This window comes from Neofelis nebulosa, chromosome 13, assembly GCF_028018385.1.
Source record: "Neofelis nebulosa isolate mNeoNeb1 chromosome 13, mNeoNeb1.pri, whole genome shotgun sequence".
NCBI lineage: Eukaryota > Metazoa > Chordata > Mammalia > Carnivora > Felidae > Neofelis > Neofelis nebulosa.
In genome coordinates this window covers 86,625,551-86,643,177 of record NC_080794.1, presented here as the reverse complement: position 1 = coordinate 86,643,177, position 17,627 = coordinate 86,625,551, and the positions used below count along the sequence as shown (strand labels likewise).

The 17,627-nt window shown below is 49.8% G+C and overlaps 1 protein-coding gene across 8 annotated transcripts in view; it reads left to right on the top strand.

The window, feature by feature from the left end:
- Window positions 1–17,627, top strand: part of C13H10orf90 (chromosome 13 C10orf90 homolog) — a 266,729-nt gene that overhangs the window by 193,852 nt on the left and 55,250 nt on the right. For all 8 annotated transcript variants that reach the window (XM_058698098.1, XM_058698097.1, XM_058698104.1 and 5 more), the window contains one exon: window positions 6,832–7,954. In XM_058698098.1, the coding sequence (XP_058554081.1) occupies window positions 6,832–7,954 (1,123 nt within the window). The remainder of the gene's footprint in view (window positions 1–6,831; window positions 7,955–17,627) is intronic.

The following is a 17,627-nucleotide window of genomic DNA, read 5'->3' as shown; positions in this document are numbered from 1 at the left end:
TTCACACTGAGCTGGCAAATTCCAGCATCTGATGCTAAAATTAATCAGTTTGGTTATTAGTGATATAGATCGTTGGGGCTATGTGGTTGGATTCCTATAACACACACACACACACACACACACACACACACACACACACACGGTCGTTATCTGTGACAGAATTCAAGAACTCAGAAATCACACCTTCTAAGCCTCTGCTTTGGAATGATCTGGACCATCTACTTTGATCAGATCAGTAGCGTGACTTTCAAATTTCCCTCCCAACTTTGAGCTTTTAAAGCTTGTCCCCGTGTGTTTGTTATAAGGGCGGTGTGCGATGATGGAATACTCCCGACGGATGCCCTTCCTTGGTAACTGCCATAAATCTCCGCCTCTCCTCCCGAGCCTGCACAAGATTGATCACTTTCCCTTTCAAAATTCGTCGAAGCTGTAGAAATGATATGCAGGCACTTCTTCAACCAAGTGATTATTTAAAAGGAATGAAATATGGAACAGAGTTTTCTTCTTTTAAAAAAACAACGTGTAAATTTTCCTGATAACAAAAGTAATGGCAGCTCCATGTAGACACTTAGGAAAATATAGAAATACGTAAGAAAATATTTATATATATTTCGCTCCCTTCTTTTTCCCATGCAATTTTTTGTTACATACAACTATAATGTATATCAACTTTTATAGCTCTCTTTTATTACATAACATTCTATCACAGGCAATTTCCCGTGGCATTTAAATTCTTTGTAATCTTTATTTTTAATTTCTACAGAATACGATGCAGTTGTGCCTGCCATGATTTACTTACCCGATCCCGTTTTAAGCAAGACATTTGGATTCCTTCCAGCTTTTCACTGCTGTATATTACACTGTACCAAGTCCTTTGGTTTCTTGCAAGTGCGTGGGAAGACAAAAGTTTCAGGACGGAAATGGAGAAGACTCCATTTCTTCCATTTATCTTAAAACGGCCTTTCCCTACTGCTACATGCCAGAGAGAACTCATATGTTTGAAAACACTCTTACGTCCCTGACGAAACACCACTAGGTTGACAGAGGACTTGGTGGTGATGATTCTGGATCCACCAAATAGGAGTAAGCATGCTTGCGGCTAGCACGGAAGTGACTGTGGAGTGTATCCGTGCAGATACGGGGCTAAAGAATCCATCTGGAGAGCATAGCTGTAGGCTGCAGAGCAACCCTGGAAAAGGGAAGAATTGTCAAGTGGAGGAAAATATAGATTTCAAAGCCACAGGTTGGATTAGATGCTTATCCTTTGGAGAAATAAATTGCTACAAGAATGGAAGCATCCCCATTCCAGCGGTTCAGGATCCGATGTCTCTGACCATCCGCCACTTATCTCTTTCTTCCTTCGGTTTATGAGATGGTGCCTTTCTTAGCAATATGCCTTAAGACATAAATATAAAGTTAAAAGCAGTCAATAAGATGAATAAAACTGGGAAAGCAGTTACCAGCCCTCCAAGATCATGTTTGAAACATTTAAAAGCAATCAATGTCTTAAAGCTGCATTTATGAGAAAGAAAATGTACAGATGCCCGTATTGTGTGAGGATGGTCAGGAAATGGGTGATTTATTGCCAGAGCAAGACGCGATACGCAGCTATTCATTCGACCTTGCTCTGACCTTGAACATTCTACTTTAAATGCAAGATTATTTTCTTTTCAAATCAAATCTTACATCAGTTAATCTTATTTTAGATAAAAGATACCTTTTTTTCCCCAAAGCCGTGTTCAGTTAACCCAATATAAAGGACAGTGGAGTGGCACCCTGGGATAGCTTCACTGGGAAAGATATTTGATGTGAAAGAAGGGATTGCTTTTCTGAGAAGTTGCCCTGATTTAAAAGCAGTGGGCCAAGTTAGGAGCATCGACTAGCACCTGTGTGTCCTGTCTTTCTTGGTTTCCCAGCCCCGGAAGAAGATCTGGACACAAAGTGGTGTATTGTAGTCTGTTATGAACTGGATTGTGTCTCCCCCCAGCTCCAAATGCATGTGCCAAAGTCCTAACTCTCAGTGCCTCAGGGTCTGACTGTGTTTGGAGACAGACTCTTTCAGGAGGTAATTTAGGTTCAATGAGGTCATGAGGGTGGGCCTTATCCAATATGATTGATGCCCTTGTAAGAGGAGGATATTTAGGACACTGAAAGGAGAAAATGCAAAGATGTGGTGGGTGGGGGTGCGGGGGAAGAGTCAGAAGGAACCATCCCTGCTGACCCCTTGTCCTCCGACTTCCAGCCTCCAGAACTGGGAGGAAATAATATTTCTGTTGTTGGAGCCACTCAGACTGTGGTGCTTTGTTACAGCAGTCCGGGTATTTATTTATTCATTACGTTTTTATTTTATTTTTGAGAGAGGGAGAGACAGAGCGTGAGCAGGGGAGGGGCAAAGAGAGAGGGAGACAGAATCTGAAGCAAGCTCCAGGCTCAGCACCGTCAGAGCAGAGCCCGATGGCGGTGCTCGAACTCATAAACTGTGAGACATGACCTGAGCCGAAGTCGGACGTCCACCCGAATGAGCCACCTAGGCACCCCCAACAACCCGACTTTTTAAGAGGTTGGACCTCAACTTTAATTATTTAATGGATCTTCATGAGAAAATAGGATCTGACAGAGAGAACTTCCCATATGAGTCTAGGATGCATATTAATTGGCAAAGAGTATAGTGTTTCGTTTTTAACGTTTCTCAGTCTATCCAATGGGGCTTTTGTCAAAGTGGAGTGTAAACATCTGAAAAAACACAGTAAGATTTAACCAATAATCGCAGTCCTGACAATTGGATTACCTGCTTGGTGTTATCGCCAGTCTGTTAACGCCATGGGGCCAAGAGGTGTCCTCAGCCTGGCAGGTAGTAGATGATCAGTAGATATTTCTGATGAGTTAATAAAGGGTTCGATCGCGACCCTATGTTATAATGACAGACTTTACATCTAAAAAGGTTTCATTCATTCTACATTCCCATTGACAGAACTGCAGTGTACTGGGTACGTAACGGGTTCTTTCCGTTTATGTAATTCCAATAAATGCAAACGCCTTCCTCATAAATACCCCCATGCCCCCTCATTCTTCCATAGGTTTGAGTACCTCAGATATCCTCTGATTTCTGCTAAATCACAGAAAAAGTCATACCCTGGAGTTAGAGAACATGTTCATATTTTCAGGTGTATACTTTCACATCTGTCATTGTTTTTGATGTCCCAAACTTCCCGGTAAGGTAGAGAAGGCAAACAGACTTTTGTTTGGACTGGACTTCTGTTAGCATTTCTCCCTCAGGAACAGTGGTATGTCAGGCATCGCTCTGACATACCGAGCGATGCCCCAGCTTCAGAATTAAGTTCAAATTCACACCAGTCGTTGTTGTTCTTCCTTCGTCCGTTTGCATTTGGTGGACCCAGAGTCGCAGTTGTGTCTGCCGGGCCCAAGGTAACGAGATGGCGGCTGGTTCTATCCCATCCTCCTGGGCTTCTAGGACCTCCTACAGTGGCACCTGCCACCCCCAGGATAGCCCCAGGGTGTCCCTCCAGTGTGTGCTCAGGATGGGCCCCAGGAGGTCTGAGTCCTGGCCTGGCATTCCTTTCACTGTATCTGTGGTTAAAAACCTAGCTTCTGGGGGCACCTGGGTGGCTCAGTGGGTTAAGCATCCAACTCTGGATTTCAGCTCAGGTCATGATCTCCCAGTTTGTGAGATTGAGCCCTGAGTTCAGCTCTGTACTGACAGTGAGGAGCCTGCTTGGGATTCTCTCTCTCTCTCTCTCTCTCTCTCTCTCTCTCTCTCTCTCTCTCTCCCCCTCCCCTGCTCTTAAAAAAAATAAGTAAATAGGGGCAACTGGGTGGCTCAGTCGGTGGAGTGTCCAACTTCGGCTCGGCTCATGGTCTCGCAGTTCATGAGTTCGAGCCCCATGTCGGGCTCTGTGCTAACAAATAGCTCAGAGCCTGGAGCCTGCTTCGGATTCTGTCTCCCTCTCTCTCTCTCTCCCCCTCTCCCCTGCTCATGCTCTGTCTCTCTCTCAAAAATAAATAAGTGTTAAAAAAGTTTAAAAAAAATAAGTAAATAGCTTTAAAACAAACCAAAAAATACATAGCTTCTGGGTCTTACCCCAGAGATCCTGATTCACCTATGTCTAGAGAGGGGGAGGGAAGGGTCCAGAAGTCTGCATTTTTATAAAAAAATGTTTTATCTTTTATTTTTTATATTTGAGAGAGATAGAGACAGAGAGCGAGTAGGGGAGGGGCAGAGAGACAGAGACAGAATCCAAAGCAGGCTCCAGGCTCTGAGCGGTCAGCACAGAGCCCAAATGGGGCTCGAACTCACAAACCATGAGATCATGACCTGAGCCGAAGTCAGATGCTTAACTGACTAAGCCACCCAGGTGCCCCCAGAAGTCTGAATTTTTAAAATCCCCCCCCAACCCACCAATACCAGGTGTTTTTTATGCAAGTGGTTACTGGCCCAAACTTTGGGAGACATTGCAATAAAGTCTAAAATCAGACCAATACAGCACGCTTTCCAAGTTGAGTATTTGGTTTTTTTCCTCCAGAGACTGTTGTCAGAGGAATTCCTAGTAGGGATGATTATACCCCGGGTGGGGTGCACAGGCTCAATTATCAAGTGGGAGGGGCTTCGTACCGTGTCAAACCGCATGCAGTAGGCACCAGGGTCCTTGCAATTTTCTTGTATGCAAACTACAGCCATGGAGGGGGCACCGTTGGAAGCAGAGACAGAGGGGTCGTAGAAGCATCTGGCAATGGTTCTCAGCATCCCCTGCCCGCTGGAATCACACTGGAAACTTCAAGAACGCTGATGCCTGGGCTCCACCCCCAGGGATTCTGACGTCATGGTGCGGGGATGCGGCCTGCGCTTGAGGGTTTTTACAAGCTCCCGGGTTGTTGTGGGCAATGTGGGCTGAGAAGCGCTGGGGACGAGGCCGCAGGCAGAGCTCCCATTAGCCATCTGGGAAAAGGTAGCCGTGATATTTTGATTTTTAGGGAACCGAAGTAAATTTTAAGGTGGCTCTGTGTGTTCGTCACCTGTCTCGTGTGGTCTTTTGAATGTCCAACTTCCCATGTATCTTTCACATCGAATCATGGGTAAGGTGCTAGAGATTGCCCTGGGAAACAGGAAAAACAAAAGAAAAAAACCAGGAAAGAGAAGCGGACCGTCTTCCCGCGTCGAACAGTAAGAATGCAATGAGCCCGGGGTGCTAAGATCACACGTGCTGGGCCCCTCGTCAGAAGTCCGGGTGGAGGAAAGCATTACATTAGTTGCATAAATGAGTGTTAATCCTGCTCTGAAGAAAAGGAAGTTTTGTGCTTTCTTATCACATCGTAGGGAAAGAGAAACATTTTCTGTCATCAAACACAAGGGCTTCCCATCCTTGAAAAGCCTGGCAGTCTCACGGTCTGTTCGTGTTTTTCTTTTTTGTTCTTTAAATGTGTATTCTGAGGGGGGGAGGGGCAGAGAGAGAGGGAGGGAGAGAATCCCAAGGAGGCTCCCCGCGGTCAGCACAGAGGCCGACACGGGGCTCGAACTCACGAACTGGGAGGTCATGACCTGAGCCTAAGCCGAGGCTTAGCCCACCGAACCGCCCAGGTGCCCCTCTGTTCGTGTTTTTCAAAGCGTGCTCCCCGGATCAATTACCCCAGGCTCATGGGGGTGTTGGTTAAGCCGCAGATGCCTGGGCCCCGCCCACAGACCCGCACCGTCCGAACCTCCAGAGCCTGGGGAACGTGCAGTTGTAACAGGCCAGGTGATTCTCAGGCCCCTCGGAGCTTGGAAATTGCCGCCTACCTGCTGAGCACCAATTAAGCCTCCAGGCTCCGCACGCGGTGGGAATTGAGTCGTTACCGTATTATTTGGGGTTCTGTGCAGTTCCAGGCAAGGGTTCGTTCTAATCGTGTGGGATAACGAGCATCAAAATGGGGGCCCGTGACCCTGCAGGCAGTCGCCCACGTAGCTTTCTGCAATGGTTTACGCAAACGCGTGTTAAAAACAAAACCGGGACGGAAGAGCTTCCTCCGCCTGGTGTTGACCTGGTCAGATGCTTTCTTAAAAATCTCAGCGTGTCGTTTTGGACGTAGATCTGCTGGTAAGGAAGCATGGAACACCTTGATCCCTCTACCGGACAGAAACCATGCCTGGGCACTGACATGCCCCTGGGCACTGACATGCGGCAAAGCTCCACCTGTCTGGTTCAGTGCCCCTCCCCTTGCTGATAAGTGATTATCACGATTATCACGGTCGCTGTGTTAGTCTAGGTAACTGCCCAGCTTGGGTGTCTGATTTCTCTTGTTCTGCTGTCTGGGATTTGACCCCCATGATGGCATGCATGGGGAACCACTGAAATGCAGTCTACACTAGTAAAGGCAGAAGATTGTGTTAGGGGGTTAGGGACCCAGGCAGGGAGAGGGCTCCCCGTGGAGGAGGGGGGACTCCTCTCTCACACATACCGGTGCCCCCAAGTCCCAGCCCTGCTCTAGAACTGGGTCCTGCCTCCCCCATGAGGCTGTGAGCCTCTATTCAGGTGCTCCTGGGCCTGGTGGAGGCAATTATTGAAATTCGAGGATACCCAGGGACACAAACATGGTTAGGTACCCAGCAGAGAAAACCCATTCCCCAGTCAGAAGAATGATTTCCAGAGGGTATAACCATTTCATAAACGGATCTGGGTGTTCTGCCTTCCTGAGCACGCAGAGGTGGTGTCAGGTGTGTGGGGCAGATTGCCTTGGACGAGAACACGGTTCCGGACGTCCTCTTGGGCCTTGAAAGAGAGTGCGCTGCCTGCGTTACAATGGACTGCTTGAATAATTGCCGTCTTTTCCCATTTGCAGGAGACTCTGGCATCGCAAAACCCAAAAATGATTTCATCCGTAGTCATTTCACAGCTGATTGACGAGAATAAATCAAAGGCAAACCGGGCGGCGCTGCCCGCGCCCTGCGCGTCCGCTCTGCACGCACGTCCCGCGAAGCCATCTCGGGCGACCCGCAGCGGGGTCTCCATCAGCCGGGCGTTCGCCCTCCTTCCCGGCAAGCGGGCCATCCAGACACCTGCGCAGAAGCCGGGACCTGACCCCGAGCTGCCGTCCAATGAGGAGAAGCCGTGCAGCGGCCCCCAAAGGGGCTTTGCGTCCATCACCATCACGACCAGGCGCGTGGGCCCCCCAGCCAGCGCCCTGGCGTGGGAGGCCGTGGGGGACCCTCTGTGCACCAAGTGCACGGCCCAGGGCGCTCTGCTCGGGGACCCCTCTGCTCCGGCCGGGGGTACCTATCCCCGCCCGCACCATGGACCATTCGCTTGCACGGAGTTCTCCAGAAACTGCTCTGTAGTGATGCTGAAGCTTCCCGAGACCCATCCCCGGCCGTGCGGGGGTCACGAGTGCTGGGTCACCAATGTGGACAACCGAGAGAATGGTTTTCCTCCAGGGGCCCCGCGGTCGGGAAAGAGGCCGCTGGTGTTCAGCTCCTGCATCCATCTCAGGGTGTCTCAGCAGTGTCCGAATTCCATTTACTATCTAGACCGGTCCCTCTCTGTCCCCATCGAGCAACCTCAACTTGCTGGCCCTAAAATGCACAGGTCGGTCCTGTCGCTCCACCTAAATTGTAGTTCACACAGATTGACACCAGATGGAGTTGATGGCACAGAGAACGGAGGGCCAATGAGCAGAGCCTTGAAGCCGGAGCTCACGGAGGGGAACCAGACCCTCCTAGGCCCCCGCTGGAACCCAGGTTTGCACAAAAGTCCCTTGAAGGAGAACCCGTTGCCAGAGCAGGTGCATTCGCGGCCCAGCGCCTGTCCCTGGAGTGGCTCACCTCTGTTGGAAAATACAGCCTTCTCGGAGGTGGGAGCCAACCAGGTCACTGGAAGAAAAGGGAAAGAGGATTGCGCAGCTCGACACGCCGGTGATGGTGCCAACCAGCTGTCCATTCACATTCCTGGCTGGAGCTACACAGCAGGTGAGGGATGCTCCCCTCCTCGGGAGGTGGGGCCGCCAAGGACAGATCCCCATCCGTCGGGTAATCTATGCAAGTGCCCTGCCAAGGTGGATAGTGAGTTTCTTCTACGTAACTTATTCCAAAAAGCGGTTCTCAGGAGCATTGCTTTGTCTGCTCGGCTCTCAACCGGCGATTGATGGCTCGGTGTTGATGTCCTCCTTAGATATGCACAGATACTTTTCTAGATTGTAAGAGACCTTCCCTCAGAGTTTTGTTTCCAATGGTAGCGCCACACCCTGCCATGCAACTAGCAGGCGATAGCCCCCAAATGAAGTTAATTTAGGTCCATGATGTTCCAAAACAGGGTGAAGAGGGCAAAGTGCTGTCTACTCCCCGAGGCTCTTGTCTCTCTGGTCTGAACTTCTGAGGGTTTGGAGGCGTCTAGAGGGCTGTACTTCTTGTCTTTCAATCAGATAGTTGGTATTTATGGATTGGTCTTAGAATTCTTGTGTGTGTGTGGGGGGGGGTGAGGGGGAGATTAGTAATTCTGGGACATTTTCAAAAAGAAGCACACTGGGGATTCTACCTGCGAAACAGCAAAAACCGCAGTTTTCTGCTTCCTTGGTTGTGTTTTCTGGGGCAACTCGGCTAGAATTTGTTGCTATTTCTGCCACTGCAAAGGCCAGGGAGAATTCCCAAGGACAGCCGCCCTGGGTACCTTTCACCTCTCTTAGGAGGTCAGGGAAGAGGAGAGCAGGTCTTAGCCCCAGGCCGGATTTCGTTCTCTGTACAAACTTCCAATTTTCAGTTTTGCTTTTTGCGAGCGACTCTGATTTATGAATTAGTGACTTTCTACTTGGGGAAAATATTTAAAGATAATAGTAGTAAAATTGGAAATGCAGCATATGCACCATAATTTTATAGTGTAATTTTTGTCCATTAAGGCTTTATTAATTAATAAAAATGGCTGTAAAACACTTTAAGCAATAATGCACGTAGAAATGGTAAATGATGTAATTAATTTTAACAAGAGTGTATATATTGAATGCTCAGAGATTTTTAAGGCAATTTGACATGGCTTTCAGGTTGATTAGACCATTGAAATGCCTCTGAGTCTGACAGGCTTACTGCAAAAAGTAAATGTAAGCCTGTCTCAGTGTTGCAAAACTGGGCCTCGATTTAGTGTTTTAAGAAATTGTTCAAGTCAACCACTTCCTTTTCCTTGTTGATACAGATTACTGGAAACGTACAATCCACATTGTTATATGCCTGCCACCCCCACGCCAGAGCATATCCAGGTGTTTAGGTTGTGTCTCTTGTGTCTCATGGTGTGAAATAATCATTCGGATTTATGGCACCTTCACGAAAGGGTCTTTAAAAATCACTAGAGCGAGGTCTCAAACATTGATTTCAGAATAGAGGAGCATGAACAGAGAAAATCCACCCCCTACCCCAACTTATTTTTGGCTTTGGTGCAGAGAAGATATTTGATTTTGACTTTGTGGAATGGCTGCTCGTGTAACTGATGTTCTTAGGCCAACAGTATGAACGAATTCTACTTCCTGTGGGCCGACTTCCCTCAGAACAACTCCATATCCCAGAGAGTCCACATGCAGGATTTGAGTGGCTCTGAATCACGTGGTCTCATTGGATCATTTGAGGAAAGATCTTCACGGAGGCCAGATCACCTTTTTTAGAGTTACTGATCTCGTATTTTCTAGCGCAGGGAATGTAGACAAGCCGCCCTGGCTCTCTGAGCCTGTTTCTGCGTCTGGGGAGCTAGAGAAGAGGGGCATTTGGTGTTCTGGAAGGTCCCCTCTAGCTTGGAAAAAAACCCTCTGCTCTATTTTCCTGAGGTGAAATCTGTGAGTGAGAGTGTCCTTGTGACTCTGGATCCTTCATTCATCAAGCTCAAAGCCACAGAACCTTGAGCTCGCCATTCTGGGCACACGCCTCAGACGTGTACATAGGCACACGCATTCATTCACACACACGACCCGCCCCGTACTTTCATACTTTCGCACTCAGAACCTAGTTTGCGATGGAGCGTATGCCTTCCCAGGTGCCAAGAATGTGCTTCTTGTCCAGGCTGTTGAAGTTTTGCCTGAGATTTATAAGCACGACTCATGGGCTCTAACCATCACAGTCTGTCGTGTGCTAAGCTACCCAGCACTTCGAGGGGGAGCTCGCTGACCTTCATCTTGACAGAGCTTTTTGAGCCTTATGGCAAGTGTTTTCTGACAGGGCAACGCTCATTAAAACTCTGAGGAGCTGTTTGTATTTCCTGTCCCCAACTGGGATCTTGTCTGGGTCTTTCTCGACGGCCCCCTGTGGCTCCACTTGCCGTGAGCGGTCTTCATGTTTTCATAGTTACTGAATCTGATTCTTTTTATCTGAAGGATCCCCAAATCCCAGGTGAGCAGCGTCCTCTCGAGCCGCCTTAGTGACATTCAGCCTCAAGGGAGGCACAGCCTGGGAGATTCCGCAAACAGAAGCAAGGCGGCTTCGGTTCCAGTGGTTAGGTCATCAGACAGGAAGTGCTCCAAATTGTATTCTAGAATGAGCCTCCCGGACACACCCAGAAAGATGGCCAAGATGAGAGAAACTGTGAGACTTGCAGACATTTGATACGGTACAGATAGGCCATGTCTACTGGGGCATCACGTTCTAACAGACAGAGGGGGACCTGTTCTCTTTCTAGCGGCTGGGGGCTTAGGAATGGGTTCCTGCTTTGCCTCTCTCCTCAGTCCCTGTGGGTTTATTCCCTGTATCTCTGCTGTCGGGGCGTCTCCTGCCGGCACCTGCTAGACTGACGTGGCACAGCTCCCTGCCCCGCCGTAAGGAAGGCTTCACTGCCACCAGCAGGCCATCCTACCAACAACCACGGCAGGTACCACGCAGATCCTGGGTGCCAGGCCCTGGCCGACATCCATCGTGGAATCTTTCAAACCATTCTGTAAAGACAGTATCACTTTCCCTGTCGCTATCCCTGTTAGGTAGGACCAATGAGTCTTGAAAATAAAATGATAGGCCCAAGTCCACGTGGCCATGAAATGGCAGAGCCGAGAACAGTCCTGGGTACTTGGCTCCCCCCCCCCCCCCCCGCACCCTCCCAGCAGCAGCCCGAGGCAGAGGAGTCGGATGGGTGGGGAACCCTCTCAGTGGCAGTCGCTGTCTTCCATTGTCACTGCGAAGGGGATGTTTGAAGACCACTCACGGACACACAGAGTAGTAGTATCTGGTGGCCAGAACCTAACAGGAGAGGGGGCTACGCAGTTAATTTCTAATCAAATGTAATAAACCACGTCATTTGGTACAGTGAAAATTTATTGACTCAGAAGTCCTTCCCAGCCTGAAACCCCCTTCCTTGTGGTGTTCCTTGGGGTCTACAGTGCCGATCTGAGTAGTTGTCTCTTTGCTGGGTGTTGCCTGCCTGAAACAGGATTGGCTTTGATCCATAACTCATTGCCGGTTTCATTTTGCATTTGTGGCCTAGATCTGAAGCTTTCCCCTGTTCCCAAGACATCCGTCGAAGTTTGTTAGATGTTCTTGGAGAAGAGACTTACGAAGGTCCTTTTCTTCACGTGTCCCAAAGGTTGATGCTCTGTGGTGGAGTTTCCACCTCAGCGTGCCCCAGTCCGTGCTCAGGCTGCTGGTGGCCTTGGTCTGAGACGCCTCCGGTGTTTCTTGGCATCACTGGTGATCAAAGGTGTGAATGTCTGGAGGGGATTCAGTGGAGAGGAGCGACCGGATCCCTGCCGGGTCGCAGAGTGAGAGCTGTGTCTCCCACTGTTCTGTTGCTGTAATCTAACACGTGGGTAGTGAGTGGGGTTTAGGGCATGACGAAAGCTCTTCCGTCACTCAGGGAAAATGACAGGCTGTATGCCGATAGGCCAGACCTGCCAGAGAAATCTGCATCAGGCTCAGCTCCTTCAGTCCCGTGAGCACTGCTTCCTCGAGGGGCCAGAAGACATTTGAGGAGGCCTTATTTTAATGATCTAGAGCTGGGGTCTACAAACTTTTTTTGGTACAGGGCCAGATGGTCTCCACAGCAGCTACTCAGCTCTGCTGTTGTAGATCAGAAGCAGCCACAGACAAGGCATGCATACACGAGCGTGGCCGTGTCCTAATAAAACTTTATTTACCAAAACAGGCAGTGGATCAGATTGGGCCCTACTGGCTGCCATTTGCTGACGCTGAGTCACTCATCCTCCCAAACAGACTTCACCCTGGTTGCCAGTCTTGCATGTTGGATCCTTGGGAGACCCAACTCCGAGATGGAGATTGGTGGACATTCATTAGGGAGTGGTCTTGGCATCCGTGGATGGGAAGGGAAAAAAGCAGGAATGGGCAGAGGGAGAAGTCACTCTGCGGTGCAGTTGTAATGAAGGCCTTAGGGAACTCTGAATTTGGGATAGCCCATCATAGCTATTCCGAGTCGAGGCAAGGGGGCTGTGCCTTTATTCCCCTTGGGGAGGGGATGTGACCGTAGGCGAGGCAACTCTGTACCCGCCAACTGCTACAGTCGTGCTGGACTCCCAGCAGCCGGGGTGGGTGGAGGGCATCACAGTGCATGTTGCTCAATCTCCCTTGCCCCTCTGTGACCTCATACTCCTCCAGAACAACTTGGGGATCTCGCACAGCTGGCCCGGGGGCAGTGAGGTGGGGACGTAGGCTTGGGCGTGGCCCTCAGCCCCTGTCCAAAGAGGACCGGGGAGAACTCGTTTCCCCCCACCCTTGACGTCTACTCATTCAGCAGATGCAGGCTGGGCACTGCGGGTGTGGGAGCGGCACCTTGAACCGGGCGGCGGTGGTGGGTGTGCTGAGAGCTGGTCAGGGGTGGGGCTGTTTGGGAGGAAGAGCCCACAGGGTGGCTGATGGTCAGGTGCGCTGGTGGTGTCGCCGTGACCGGAAGTGCCTGCCCAGCCCTCTGCGGTCTCCAGGGGCTTCCTCCGCCATCTGGATGGGAAGTTTGTCTCCCAATGGCTGGCCCACATATCTACTGTGACCGCACACTCTCGTGCTGAAGGAATGTGGTTGAGGACCATGTGAACAGTCTTCGGACCATGTCTTCTTACGTTTTGTGAAGCTATAAAAGAAGAATCGGGTGGAATGAGCTTTTGTGTGTGTGTGTGTTTTTAAAGTTTATTCATTTATTATTCCTGAGAGAGAGAGAGCACAAGCGGGGAAGGGGCAGAGAGAGAAGGGGACACAGAGTCTGGAGCAGGCTCCAGGCTCTGAGCTGTCGGCACGGAGCCCGACGTGGGGCGTGAACCCGTGAACCGTAAGATCATGACCTGAGCCTGAGTCGGACGCTCAACCCACTGAGCCACCCCGGAGCCCCTTGTGTTTTGTTTTATGGTTAACAGTGAACTAAGGCAGCAGGTGATCGAGTCAGCTGGCGAATGAGCAGCTAAACTGGGACCTGTGGTATCTAGCAGCAGATGGAGAGAAGGAACTAGCAAACTGCGGCCCGGGGAGGGGTGGGGGGCAAACTCAAACCTCCGCCTGTGTCTGCAAATCAGGTCTCCCTGGGACACAGCCCTGCTTTTTCACCCGCACGCCGTTCCGTGGCTCCTTCCTCACTGGACAGCAGAGTTGGATGGTGGGGACAGAGACCCGTGTCCCACCAAGCCTACAGTATTAGCCCTCTGGGCTTTCACAGGAAGAGTATGTCACTCCCTGCTCAGGGACCAGCTCTCTGGGGGACGCTGGCGGGTCCTTTGCCCCCAAAGCCTCCCATTTCTCACCTGTGGAAGGAGGGAGGTGGACAGATGGCGTCCTGAACTCTTCTCTGCCAGCCTGTTAATTCGTGTATTGTTCTGGCTGTAGTTTTCTGTCGCAGAAGCTGGTTGGAGAAGTCCAGCTTTCAGGGTAATTCCCAGAATGTAGAAAGGGTGCTCAGAGTCAAAGGGAGGAGCTCTCTCATCCTGGACCTCCAGCGCCCTCATGACTCTGGGTTCTCTGCCACCTTTTCTGACCAGGACCTTCCAGGCTTTCTTTCTTTCTTTCTTTCTTTTTAACGTTTTATTTATTTTTGAGACAGAGAGAGACAGAGCATGAACGGGGGAGGGGCAGAGAGAGAGGGAGACACAGAATCGGAAGCAGGCTCCAGGCTCCGAGCCATCGGCCCAGAGCCCGACGCGGGGCTCGAACTCACGGACCGCGAGATCGTGACCTGAGCTGAAGTCGGACGCTCAACCGACTGAGCCACCCAGGCGCCCCTCCAGGCTTTCTTTAACTCTTCCAACCCCCGTCCCCCCACCCCCCCCAGAGATACAAGTGCCATTGAGGTTCGACCTTGGCATCAGGTACTTCTGTGCCACCTGCCCATGTCAGTGAGTGGTTTGGGCATGCGTCCAGTGCTGGCATCCCCTGCTAGTGCCAGACCAGTGTCCCTCCCTCACCCCCATGACATTTATTGTGTCAGCCATGGTATCAGGCCCTGGGTGAGGCTATCATTCCACACTGCTGAAATGGAACCTAGTGTGGTCTCCCTACATGCAGGTTCCAGTCTGGTGGGAAGACAGGCATCCAATTGATACCCCTAAAATACGTGTGTAATTGTAGCTTGTGGTCAATGCTCTAGGGGGGTGGTGAGGACCACAAGAGACTTTAACAGGGTTGGCTTTGTTCAGAAGAGGGGCGTGAGCAAGGACTTTCTGCTGGAGAGGCTTTTAAGTCGATTCTTGAAGCCTGAGTCGAGGGACCAACGTGTGCCAAAGCTTTGAATGGTGAGTTGCTGAGAAGGCTGGTGCCCCTGCAACATACCAAGTGGTGCCACGTGAGGCTGGAGACGTGAGCTGGAGCCAGAGTCACGGTCAGGGTGAGGGGCTTAGAGACCAGAATAAGGATTTACAATTTTATCCTAAGTTCAGCGAGAAGCGATGATGTGACATACGCTTTCGGAAGATTGTCTTGCTTCTCAGAGGCTGAGAGGTGGAAGCAGGTGAGACCATCGCTGGGGAGTAGGTGAGAGCCATCGTGGAGGCTGGGGAGGTGGGAGAAGTCTGGGGGCGGAGCTCACAAGCCTTGAGTACTGGTGAGCTCAGGAGGAGGGAGCCAGAGAGGTGGCAAGGTGGATGTCCAGATTTCTGGCTTGAGCATCTAGAGATGATATTGTTGTTTTCTTTTTTTAATATAGACTGTTGCTTTTATTTATTTACTTATTTTGAGAGAGAGAGACAGTGGGAGTGGGAGAGGGACAGAGAGGGGGAAGAGAGAGAATCTCAAGCAGGCTCCGCACTGTCAGCGCAGGGCCCGATGCGGGGCTCAAACTCACAGAATCGTGAGATCATGACCTGAGCCGAAACCAAGAGTCAGACGCTTAACCAGATGAGCCACCCAGGTGCCCCTATAGAGACTATTTTTTAAAGCAGTTTTAGGCTCAGAGCAAATTTGAGAGGAAAGTATGAGATTTCCCACATATCCTGCATCCCACCTATGCCCAGCCTCACCTGCTATCAACATCCCCACCTGAGTGGTACATTTGTCACACGATGAACCTACATTGATATAATCACACAAAGGCTTTCTTCTAGGGTTTATTCTTGGGGCTGTATGTTCTATGGGTTGCAACGAACATATAATGGCATGTATCCACCATTATAGTATCCTAGAGAATGGTCTCGCTGCCCTAAAAATCCTCTGTGCTCTACCCGTGCTTCTTCCCTCCCCCTAACCCTTGGCAACCGTTGATTTTACTGTCTCCACGGTTTTGCCATTTCTAGAATGTTCTATAGATGGAATCACATAGTATGTAGTCTTTTCAAATTGGCTTCTTTCATTTAGTAATACACATTTAAGATTCCTCTGTGTCTTTTCACGGCTTAATGGCGCGTTTCTTTAGAGCACTGAATCAGAGTCCATTGTGTGGATGGGCCACAGTTTACCTACCACCTACTGAAGGACATCTTGGAGGCTTCGAAGTTTTGGCAGTTGTGAACAGAGCTCCTATAAACATCTGGGCACAGGTTTCTGGGTAGACAGGAGTTTTCAGCTGTCCACCCAGCTGGATAAATACCAGAGGGCAGTGATTGCTGGATCCCATGACAAGAGTATGTTTAGTTTTTGTTGGTTTGTTTGCCTTTACAAGAAGCCTTCCCAGAGTATGTTTCGTTTTGTACAAAGCTGCCGAAACGTCTTCCAAAGTAGCTGTGCTATGTCGCAGTCCCACCAGCCACGACTGAGAGTTTCTGTGGCTCCCCAGGCTGACCAGCATTTGGTGTTGTCCGTGTTCTGGATTTTGGCCATTCTGGTAGGTGTGTTTAGTAGTAGGTCGTTGTGGTTTTAATTTGCACTTTCCTGATGACAAAGGATATGGAGCCCCTTTCGTATGCTTATTTGCCGTCTGTGTATCTCCTTTGGTGAGATGTCTGTTAAGGTCTTGGCCCGTTAAAAAAATTTTTTTTAATGTTTACTTTTGAGAGAGAGAAACAGAGCACGAGCAGGGAAGGGGCAGAGAGAGAGGGAGACACAGAATCCGAAGCAGGCTCCAGGCTCCGAGCTATGAGCACAGAGCTTGACGCGGGGCCTGAACTCAAAGACCACGGGATCAGGACCTGAGCCGAACTCAGATACCCATCCGACTGAGCCATGCTGCCTCCATGAATTTCTATATCCAGATTTATTTTTCTGACCATGAGACAAATACATTATAGGGAACTGAGAATAACAAAAAGCAGAATAAAAAGCTTAATAATCATGGCTGATACTTTGGTGTATTTGTTCCATTGTTTTTTATGCATACTTATTTTTTCTTTGAAATAGTTGAGATTCTGCTATAGATGTAATTTCCCTCTGGGTCTCTGCCACTTAGAACTATATCATAAATATTTCCTGATATTAACAGTACTTTACAAAGGAAATTTTATTGACTGAAAGGGTGTGTCTTACGGCCATATCGTAGTTTTATTTATTTCTTCATTCTTGGCCCTTCAAGTTGTTACTCCGTTTTCACTTTTTGGAATAATATTAATGTGAGCACTTGGTGTATAGGCTTTGCTATATTATTGTCTTTTGGAAAAAATCCTTTAACTGGAACGTCTGGGTCAGAGATGATCAATCCTTGTGAGGTTCTTGAGGCACGGCACCAAATTAGATTCCGGGAGAGGCCGAGGTGAAAACTTCTTTCCTCAGCGTCGCAGAGGCCTTTGCTGTAGGTACCTGGCCAAGATGAGGTGTCCATCTGCTGAGTTCTGCAAATTCCAAGATGAAAAAAAACCAGCCTCGTGGTCTGAGCTGGTATTTCTGTGATTGCTGGTAGGTGTTCATTGTTCTTGTTTCTCACCTTGACCTCGGCGGGAGCTGTCTCAGTGCCCCTCCCCCTGTTGCCTTCGGTAGGCCTCAGTAGCCAGACGTTTGGGGCCAGATCATTCTCTGTTGTGGGGGCTGTCTGTGCATTGTACGGTGTTCAGCAGCGTCCCTGGGTTCTGCAAATAACCCATTTGTTTGTGACCAAACAAATATCTCCAGACGTTGCCTGGTGGGGGGTGGGGGGGGGCGGCAGATGACAGAATCACCCTTGGTTGAGAACCGTTGGCCCAGACCATGCCCAAACCTCGCTACAGCCCACTGTGATTGTGGACCACCCTTCTCAGCAACCCTCCCTGCTCACGAGGCCATGCCACGGTCTCCGTGCATCTTCCGGCCTCATTCTCTCAAGTCTCAGCTCCCAGGACTTTTAGGTCGTTTT